A 10,886-nucleotide genomic window follows, 5' to 3' on the forward strand; every position below is an offset into this window, starting at 1 on the left:
TTTGATCATGGAAGTGATAGGGAGTTACACGAGTTTATTGAGAATTTGAGGTGGGAAAAGTTATAATTTGCCTTTGATTCTTACCTCCATTTTTCCTCTCCCATCTTTTCCTCCGAGTTTCAATTACTTGAACTCTTCCCCTTAAACTCATTTCCCTTTTCTCTCTTTCTAGCTTATTCATGACTTCTCCCACTGCCTAGGCTCTTGGTGGCTCTCCATTATATTTTCCTAGTTCCCACCCAGCATTGCTATCAGCTCAACCCAATCTACAAAGCCAGCCACGAGTCCCTTTAGGCCAGGGCCAATGGACACAACAGCTCCAACCTTGCTAATTCTTGGTTCTTTCCTTGTGCTCTGCTGCTTGGAAGCCAAAATAGAAGCTGTTCCTCATCCTTTGTAGGAGAGCCAAGAGGCTGGCTGAGAACTTGACACATAGAGCTTTGGGATACAAGAGGCTTGAGAATGGCTCAGAATGGATGATCTCAATGTGTCCTGAAGATAGTCGGCCCTTCACTCTTCTGTCTTAAAGGAGGAAGTTTCCCTTCCTTCTTTGTTTTTGCTTCTTCTCACTATTGTCAAGCTACTCACACATGTGTGATTTGCCACACATCTAACGAGCAATTCATCCACCCATCAAATTTGCTTTATTTTAGAATCCAGTAGACATTGCCTGATCCCAAGTTTGCATGACTGATATTTTTTTTTCTCCTTTTAAAGGATGATTGCTAATTAATGGTCCCGTTATCAGTGATGAGTCAGGTAATCATAGACTAGCTTAAAGTGATAAACCTGGATGAGGGTATTCACCTCTTTGTTATTATTATTATGCTTCCGTTTAGTTATAGTGTTTACCATTTGGATGTGATAACTTTCTAACCCCTTGATTTATGAAATCCAGCCAACAATGCATTGTTTTGGCCCTTTCGTTGCCTTCTTGATATATTAAAAGCCCAATATGTTAAAAGAAAGGAAAGAGGAATCCAAAATTTCCCTCAAACCTGGATTATGAATGCCATCCTTCCTTTGAACCACATGCAAGAACTGAGCCTATTGTGGCCTGAATTGCTGATCAATAAATTCCTCTTAAGAAGTTCAGCATGTTACCTTATTTACTCAAACTGGAAGGAACCCACTTTAAATATTTGATTGCCAGTCTGAATCAATCTGATTTTGTAAAAAACCGAGGAATGCTTCAGGCATCGTGAAATTGCTTTGCCAACTTTCAGTATTAATATTTTTTCTTTCCTCCAGCATGTTTATAACTTTGTAAATTACTCTGCAAGCCTTCAGTTACAGGCAGAGTCTGGCATTTCCGGTGCAGAAATCTCTTGATTGGTGTTGGGAAAACCTAGATACGGACCAGTGCATCCCCTGTTAACACATCTTAGTCTGAGGTTGGCAGCAGCAGGGTCCTGACTGGGAAACCTGTCTATCCCAGGGTTATTGCGTCTCCCTTCAGCAAAGGAAAGGGAAACAGCTTAGGAAGATGGAGCCAGAAACTGCTCTGAGGGACACAGTCTCTGTGGCAAGGTGCTAAAGCTTTTTTTGTGTCTGAAACGCTTTTGACTATCTGTCTGGTAAAGTCCATGGACCCTTCTCAGAATTATGTTTTTAAAATCATAAAAATAAAATACCAGAGGTTAGTATAAATATAGATGAATATTTTCCTCATCCAATTTACAGACCCTTTCAAATCCATCCTTGGTCAGGGTGAGAACCCTTACTCTGGAGGGAAATGGCCCTCCAGGGGTCAAAGTCAAACTCTTCCGTGACCAGTGAGAACCTTCTGGGCCTCCCCTCCGGGCCGGCTCCGTTGGGTGGAGGGTTCCCTGGCCAGTATCGCAGCTCTCTGTGGCACAGTGACAGCTTTTTCACCCCCAGGGTGCCGAATTGTGTTCTTGCGCTGATTTGCTCCGTGCTCCTCTCTTGCAGATGGGTACGCCTTTTCCCAGGAAGAGCACGGAGTGGTCTCCCAGTCCGAAGTGGTCCGCTCCTACGACACCACCAAACAGAGAGCCAGCGTGCAGTAGGACGCTGCCCTCCCTGAGGGGTACCGCGAATTGATGACGTTTGATGGCGTCCAGCATACTTAACCGAGGCCGGCAGCAAACATCAGAAAGAGAATTCATTTCTGTGGCCTTAGCCAACAAGTTTGCTAATTATGTCTCCCCTCTGCTAGCCCTGAGTACATATGGTGGGGAAATTATTGTTTCAATTTGTCTGCAATGCTCTGCCTAACTTTTGTTGATGTTGTTATGAAGCATTCGACTGTGCTCTGTGAGGTGTGAAATTAAAAACATTATGTTTCACCAATATTTAAACATCGGTACAAGTTGTTCTGGGAGAAAGGTAAAAGAATTTTATGTTCCGTGAGAAACCTATCTTGCTTTAATTGGAATGGGGGCATGGAAACTTCCTGTTTTGTTAACTTGCAGATGAAGTGCGCCAGCAGCATGTAAACCTTACTCCAGGCTGGTTGTTCCCCTCGCTTTGATTTAAATTTTGTTTGTATGAAGTTGACATAAACTTCTTGATTGCAACAAAATCACAAATATGTAACGGGATGACAAGTCTGAGAATATTTATCTTACCCTTTTTAGCCTCTTCCCCAGCACTGCTAACACACGGGGGTCCCGATAACGTATTCTGCAGCCAAGCTGCGCCCCTTCTACAGGGTTTTCCTCCCCTCTGCACAGACAGTATTTCTGTCCTTCTGATCCCCTGCATGGCGGGCCAGGTGTGCCAGAGGCCTGGTAACCCAATGCTGCAGCCCTCCCGGCCATGTGACCCTCCGGCTTCTGGCCCACAAATTCAACGGGACCCTAACCCGGATGTGAGAAATACCTTTCTCGCCCCCACTGTCCCGACCCTCCCATCATAGAAGGGAACAGGACTGTCCCCGTATACTCTACGCATTAATCCTGTCCTAAAAAGGCAGTCTCACCTGGCAGCTGAGCCCATGGGAGAAGCACCCTTCCTACCTGTCCAGCTGACGGCCTCCCAATCCCAGCCAGCAGGCGGGGGCCCTTGCAGCCCCTGCCGCTGGAGTCCACCCCAAGCAGCCGGGATTTCAGAATCCATCTTGTATATTCACCTGCCACACTCACGATGCCTTGTTTATTTTTTCCTGCAAAGGACAAAGAGTTAGCAATCCCAGCCTGAACTTTTGCAGTGGAGGGGCTCATGGAATGCCCTTCTCCATCGAAGGGGAAGGGGTAAAAGGAACAAAAAGGGAAACAGAAAGAAAGACTGCCAGGGATGGAATGGTGGAACGGAGAGGTCAGGGATCAAAGGGGTGAAGGGAAGGGAGCCATGAAGAGCTAATCTCCTTCAGAAAAATCCAGTCCAGAAGAATCTTTCCCCACATGCCAAGGAGACTGATGTGCTCTTTCAGTCCATAGCATAATGCAGGACAGCTCTTGGAAGCTGACCACTTGGTACTCACGGTGACTAAGATAATGACGACAAAAAGATGCTGTTGTTTCATATACCTGTAGCAAACAGCCAGTGTATTTGTGTGTTGGTAGAAGACAGGGCATGGGGAAGAAAAGAAAACCGGGGCAGATTTGCATAGTTCTAGAATCTTAAGTATTCTTTCATTGAGGAATTAATCCTGCTTGGAAAGGATAGAATAAGAAATAATGCTCTCTTTCTGGCTTTTTTTCAGTCTTACCAAATCAAATCCATTAACCTCTCTCTCTCTCTCTTTTTTTTTTACCCAACAACTACACATTACCTGCACTGAGATTTAAATATATTTTCCACTTTAAAAAATGAACCATTCTCAATAAAGACTAAGGAAATCTATAGAACAGGAAAGAGTGGAGGGAGAAGACACCTCCTGTTCCCTCAGTCCAATGAGCCAAATGAATGATCCCAGTTTCTAGGAGGAGCAGATGTCATCTGATGTGATTTACTTAGCCAGTGCAGACTTGGAGGCTGGTCATTTTTCCCTATCTCTAAATGGAGGTCAGAATGTCATGCACAAAACCTCCCCAGAGGGAAGCAGTAGATTGGGCTAAGAGGCCTGTGCTGGATGTTGTCTCAGTAGAAATCCCACATGGGAGCTGTCCCTGGGCCATCCAGTGTGTGACATGGGGGCCGGCAGGTCAAACTTTATCCGGACTGTAGGGTTCTAATCTGGATCAGGTTTAATCCTACAAAACCCACCCTGGGTCAAGACCCAGCATTCTTGTTCTCTGGAACCATTACAAACCTTAATCTATTGGGCTACACAACTGACTTGAGAGTTGGTGGGCGTGAATAATGAGTTAGCATGTTCTGGACCTTCTGGGCAAAAAGAAAGGACAGATCACTCTGTGTAAACTGAATTCTGGGTTCATTTGCGGAGATGTTCATGCTAGCAAAGACGGCCTTTGAAAGTAGCCAGGAAAAGGTGATTGACTGGGCAGAGTGGTGGAGCAGAACAAACTGAAGCTTTCTGCTTGGCAATCTGGATTAACACTTTAGATCTGATCAAAAAGGACTTGATCTTTTCAGCCCCAAGTCCTGGCCAATATGCTGGAACTAAGTCCTGGGGAGCCATTGAGGCACCTACCCCATTCTCTTCAGTTTAAGATGCTCAGGGTTTCCTTCCCGTTCCCCTCTTCATTCTCATCCCTCTCAGCAAAGAAAGCACTCAAAAGTTTTGGTTAGAAATCAAGGTACCATGCCATATCTGCACGTTGTGGATAGAAGATACTGTTTCTTTAACACCTTTAGAGTAATATTTTTAAAAGTGAACCAAGGTTTTAGCAGAGCACTGCTGAGAAGTCTGTTGACGTTTTCTTTTCCTTGACAAGGCTTCAGGTCTTGCTGTAGGGAGCTGGCAGTGGAAATCGGTAATAACTTGTCAAGGAGAAATAGTGGGAAAAAATCAGAGTGTTAGTTGCTAATGTTGAGAAATGTGTTGGATATATCTGTTGTGGACACAAACTTGACTTTTTCAGGCAACTAAAATCTCCATTTATTACAACAATGACCCCTTAATTTGCTTTTGAAACCATGATGAAGAAAGAGTCTTCATCCCGATTTTCTAGAATCTGAAGTTTTCAGATCTTAGCCCCTAAGTCTGCCCGGAATCCCCTCACACAGTCTTGTTCCATGGGATCTATTCCTTGTTTTGAAAACAACTGCAGACATTTCAGCTAAGGTTTGAATTATGGTTCACGGTCAGAGTCCTCAAGTAATTCAAGGAGTGATTTAACCTCAGCATTTGTAAGGAATCCTTCATCTCTCTCCTGAGATCCATAGAAAAATACAAAAAGAGAATTTGGAAACTGGGTGAAGTCTGACATGCTAACATATCAGAGAAATGAGTTAATCAGGTCTCCCATCATAATCATTAAGGGGCAGAGAATACTTCATGCAAATGAACAGAGGAGAAGTGGGAGTAGGGGGCATACAGAGCTCCTAAACCAGGGACTAAAAAAGAGTGAAAATCTGGGAATTTTCCAATGGATTTTTAGTGCTTGGCCAACACTGGCCTAAGGCAGACATTCATCTAAGTGATGTAGCCTTGGGGAAGAGGATTTAATCTCATTCCATCCAAAATAACTGGTTATTTTTCTGTCCTAAAGGGATAGGAGGAAGACATCTATGAAGTAGGAGCCTGAGGACAATCCTAAGGGTTCCCCATGTTGCCAAAGATTTAAGTTTTATGAAAGAGGAGAGGGAGAGGCTCTATAGGACTTGTCCAGATTCAAGACCAAAACTTTAATGGTCCCATTCCTCTATTTATTTCCCTATTCCTCTACTAAAAATCCAAGGTTTACAAAAGAAACATGGCCCTGGTTTCCCTTCAGAGATTTGGACAGGCTCAAATTGGGTTCTCTGGCTCAGCTTCTTCTATAATGGAGGAAACTTTGGGGCTTTGCAAACATGACTGATGATTTATCCTCTTTGCATGTTTTTCCCTGGGGTCCAGAATGAGCCAGCTTCACATACACACATTTTTTTTTCTCCTAATCTTAGATGAACTCACTCTAAATCAGCAACTCAAAGTATAGGATGCTTAATTAGCATTTGATTTGGGAATCAAAGAGGCAATCTGAGAAACAAGAAAAGCTACTGGAAAAAAGTAAGAACAACTGGCCAGAACATTAAGTCCTAACCAAGACTGGAAAAGAGGAGATCTAACTTGTAATTACAGTTAATAATTAGAATTAAATAATTATCTACAAACAATACCTATGGAAGTGATATATCCCCTTTAAGCACTGTCAGAAAGGAAGGAGGCTAAATACAAGCCACCAAAGAACCTTATTCTCACAAGCAGACTCCTTGCCCTGGTTACCTGTGAGATATCTACTCCTGCATTTCTACCATAAACTTCAAACTAAGATCACATGTATTCCAAACAATTACCGGAAGGCATTTCTTCTGGGCCAGTGAAGGAAGGGATGTGAGCTTACTAAAAAGGTTAACAAATAAATACTTCAGGCATTCACACCATGTAGTTAGTGTAGGGTTATTGTGACTGAGGGAAAAGAAAAAAGAAATTTGAACTTGAGGTTAATCTCCAACTAGTCATTCCCAGAAAAACATGAGAGTCAAGCCAAGATCACTTTGATTAGTGACCCTTTGAGGTAATTTTCCCAAAGTGGAAGAGAGGAAAAGGAAACTGGACAGAAACCTCAGGAATAGAATAAGGTAAACCCATTTAGAAGGTGAGCTGGTCAAGTTGGAGAGAGATGGAATGTCTTACTGTGCAATTCCATTGTCATTGGGCAGAAATAGAAAAAAAAAAATCTATCCCACTTCATAAAAGCAATCCAAGCTTTGTAAGCCGCAAGTGTTGGGAATAAGCAGATTTTCTCTTATCAGGAAGTTAGTGCAAATACTAAACCTCATTCTCTCCCTTTCATACTTTGTCGGCAATGGATGCTTCATAAAAATAAAAAATAAAAAAAATCCCATCAAACCCACAATGCCCAGAGTTCATGCTGGCTGGCCCCTTTCTAAACATGGCAGCCCAGCAAATAAAAAAGCCAGTGTAGGGACACAAAGATGGTCTTCACACTCAGGGCTGGAAGACCCAGGGGAACAGTCCGGTCAGTGCGCTGATTAGCCTATCACGGTCCTGGGCATTTCACTAGAGTGTGGCCCATTGTTGCTGGAGGTCAAATATTCTGCCGTCTGAATGACAGAATCATCATTGTGTCTCTTTCATCAGCAAGTTAAGTCACGTGCTCCCTTGTCTGTCATATCTGTGCTTGGATTGCTTAAATATTGTTTTAGATGGGGAGGTTTTAATCTGGTTATGCAGAGTGAAGCAGTGCTGTAGGGGAATGTTTAATTGGCTCCCAGCAGAGCGGCGGGAGCTTCGGTGGTGGATGAGGTTTTCTCCCTTTCCCTCCCCCTAGAAGTGTTGCCATTTTCACGTCCTATTAATGTCCTCTGGTAGTTAAATTACAGGAGCACATTACAGTGGAGTTGGGTTCCCTCCTGGAGTGAATACAAATGAAGGTCATTTACTTGCGTTTTTTTTTTCCGTTTTGTTTTGTTTTCTTTTTTAGAGGGTTCGGAGAATTTAGTGATTTGTAGCTTTGATCAATCCTGTTGACTGGTGTATGTCTGCACAAACCTGTTTCAAATAAACCTTTTGTTAAAGTAAATGACTGGACTCTGTTTTCTTTTGGAATTCTCCATTAATAAGCAGTTGCTGCCATCAAGGACCCCAGATTGAAATGCAGAATGGTTTTGTCAGCAGGTGCAGCCTCTCCTGGATTTCATGAACTGGTGGCTTAAAGAAAATATGATTAAGATGGCAGGAGTGTAGGGGAGTCATGAGCTACAGATTAGGGTAGCTTCAGAGCACTCAGGATAAACTTTAAAAAGCAAAAAAAAAAGGATGGATGTGGTGAGGGGACCCTCCGCTTGGATTTGCTAACAACAATAAAAACGGAGCTTCAGAATGAGATTAATTCTCTGCCTTGGTCACTTAACCTCTGCTTTTCCTAGGATTCTTTGCAAGGGGCGATGTGAGATAAGCAGTCCCTCGTCCTATTATCACCTAGCCTCCTTTTTTAAACTGTGCAACATGATTGATCATCCCAATCTGTGCAGTGGAAATTCCATTCTCAAGAAAACTTCCCATGCCATTCCCTGGGAAAATAAACATTATAAGCACCCTAGCTCCATTCCACAGTCTTGCAAGTTGCATTTCTACCATATAATTTTTTTTGATTGGATAAAAGGGGGTCTGGGTGCCCAGGAATCTGTTTCACCTCCTGCCACAAACATTTTCACATGTACAAGAGCTGCTATGAGAAAACGGGTATGATCTTGGACAAACTTCAGTTGCCTCATCCATAAAATCAAGAGGTTAAACTACGCCCCGGGGGCCAGATGCGGCAGCTGAGGACGTTTATCCCCCTCACCCAGGGCTATGAAGTTTCTTCATTTAAAGGCCCACAAAACAAAGTTTTTGTTTTTTACTATAGTCCGGCCCTCCAACAGTCTGAGGGACAGTGAACTGGCCCCCTATTTAAAAAGTGTGAGGACCCCTGGACTAGACTATGGCTAAGATGCTTCCTAGGCCCACATCCTCCATTGCAATTTATGGCTCACATTGAACTTGTTCCCATAGCCTGAGAGACGGACCAGCAGACAGACAGACAGAGACAAAGACAGAAATAGAAACACAAAAAGAGACAGAAAAGAAAAACTAGAACCCATTAAGGAAATACCAAGTTGTACAGGGATAGACTCCGGGCTTGTCCCTCTCAGCTCCACAATGGCTCCAGTTGCTTTCCCAATCATAAGAAATCTCATTTTCTAGTAGTATGTGTGGGATGAACTTGGGGCCCACAGTTCAGGCCTTTCAGCTGTGGCCATAGTGCCAGAGGCACAGGTGCAGAGAACTTTTCAGCTTTTGGTGCTTCTCAACACCCAATGCTACAGATGAAACTCTTATGTTGGACTCATAAGGAGACATAAGTCCCCACGTAGATGGGAAGATCTGTGTCTCCCGCCCCTCTCCTAGACAGGAGAGAAAACACTCGCCCTTCTGCATCCATCAGCAGCCTCATAGGTTGCATCACATTTATAGACATGAAAATCAATTCCCAAAGGCTTAACTAAGCGTCATTGAAAGCCACAAGACTTCTTTTCCTGGATCTGCCTTTGCAGAATTTGTCTCTGCTTCTGTAGCTTGCTGGAACCCTCGGCCTCCATTTGTGCTTATAGAATGAAGGTTTGTTGCACTTGGGAAGAGGTCAATGAATACTAGGTTTCTGTCTAAGGCGATGTCTTCATTAGCATGTTCTTCCTGGAAAAGACTCAAAAGAGTTTGGAAAATTATTCACACCCAAGATATTTATTTTAAAATGTTATTACATATGTGCATGTGCTTGGAGGGGGAGAGGGATCAACACAGAGGTTGGTAATAAACTGGTAGACTTCTTCAAGAGGGAGGAAGGTCTGGAGACCTTCCTTCAGAAAGAGCCTCTTTTCTTTTTGAAATTTTCCTTCTACCTCCTGTTATACATGTGATCCTTTTAAGAGAATTTTCCAATGTTTTCATTTTGAAGCCAAGTGTTTGCTCCAGGGACTGCTCAGTCTGTAGCTGGGGTTCCCAACTTCTCAGAATAAAAAAAATGACTAGACTCAAACCTCCTTGTCCTCCAGTTCAGGCCAGAAGTGTTAAAGCACAGCAGCCTTTAAAATAGGTTACTCAGAAGATTCCAGCTTCTAAAAGGTCCTTAGAACCACTCCAGGCACATAATAGGCAATTAAATGTTTACTGCCTGAATGAAAGAAGTCCATATATCATTTATGTGTATTCTAATCATCAAGAGAAGTCGTCCCAAAGGCTTCAACTCCAGTAACTTGTCTCTGGTTCCATATTAAGCTCATTATACATGCCAGATACTTCAGTAAGTGCCGGGAATGTAAAGAAAAGCAAAAACATAATCCCCACCCTCAAGGAACTCACAGTCTAATGGAGAAAATATGCAAACAACTCTGTACAAGCAAGCTATGTACAGGTAAATGGAAGAGACTCGGGGAAAAGTAGTAGCATTAAAAGGTTGGTCATCCCTGAGATTAGGATGCAGCTAAAAAGGACTACAAGGCACAAAGGAAGACCTAAGGCAATTATATCGGCCCATATTGGAACAAGGAGTCCCAGAAGCTTTCCACCTAGCATTTGTTAAGAGAATTATGGGTAGACAGACTATCCCTGCTTTTTCAAAGAAGAGGTGATGAGATTTGAGGTACCATAAAATAATTGTATAAATAGGCAGACAGGAAACCTTGAATCATCCCTGACATGAAGTGAATTTCTCCCGTTTTTCAAAATAGTCCTTCTGCATAAATTAAACTTTGATTAAAAATTCTTTTGCAGACCTAACACATTTTGCACTTGGTGCCTGTCGGCTCAAAGGCTATAGTTAGTTATTGGAGCTGTTCTCGGAATGGACCTTGAATAGAGGGGTGAGGTGTTCCTGTCAGTTGAATGAGAGCAGTTCATTAGCCCTGAACAAAGCAGTTAAACTCCCCATTCTCTCCCAGAGTGGGTAACAGAAGCCGCTTGCAAATCACTTAGAGGAAGACAACTGTAGGAAAGGCACTTGAATTTTTTTTTTTCATATTGGATTTATAATTGCACCAGATTGGGGGTGGGAGCCCTCACTCATCTTGAAAGGAAACCACCTTCGAGCAAATTAATTTAATACTTTAGCTGGAAAAAATTTTAATGTGATCCCATTTTTCAATTAATTTGGGGAGAGAGACCCAATATCAGCATGCTGCTGATAGAAGAGGCCATAGGACTATGTTGATAAGTCTTCAGCAGAAGTGCCTCTCTTTATGAATGATTTAAAGCCATTCAAATCCACAATGTATTTTGTGTTTAAATATACATGTGTGTGTGTATAAATATA

General features: G+C 42.8%; 1 protein-coding gene across 4 annotated transcripts in view; it reads left to right on the forward strand.

Moving 5' to 3' along the window:
* The window catches only part of ATP8A2 (ATPase phospholipid transporting 8A2), a 769,397-nt gene extending 761,781 nt beyond the window's left edge, over positions 1 to 7,616 (forward strand). For all 4 annotated transcript variants that reach the window (XM_051986556.1, XM_051986559.1, XM_051986558.1 and 1 more), the window contains one exon: positions 1,933 to 7,616. In XM_051986556.1, the coding sequence (XP_051842516.1) occupies positions 1,933 to 2,030 (98 nt within the window). In that variant the 3' untranslated portion in view covers positions 2,031 to 7,616. The remainder of the gene's footprint in view (positions 1 to 1,932) is intronic.
* The last annotated feature ends 3,270 nt before the right edge of the window (positions 7,617 to 10,886 follow it).

The sequence above is a fragment of the Antechinus flavipes genome, chromosome 3 (genome assembly GCF_016432865.1).
Source record: "Antechinus flavipes isolate AdamAnt ecotype Samford, QLD, Australia chromosome 3, AdamAnt_v2, whole genome shotgun sequence".
NCBI classification, from domain to species: Eukaryota; Metazoa; Chordata; class Mammalia; order Dasyuromorphia; family Dasyuridae; genus Antechinus; species Antechinus flavipes.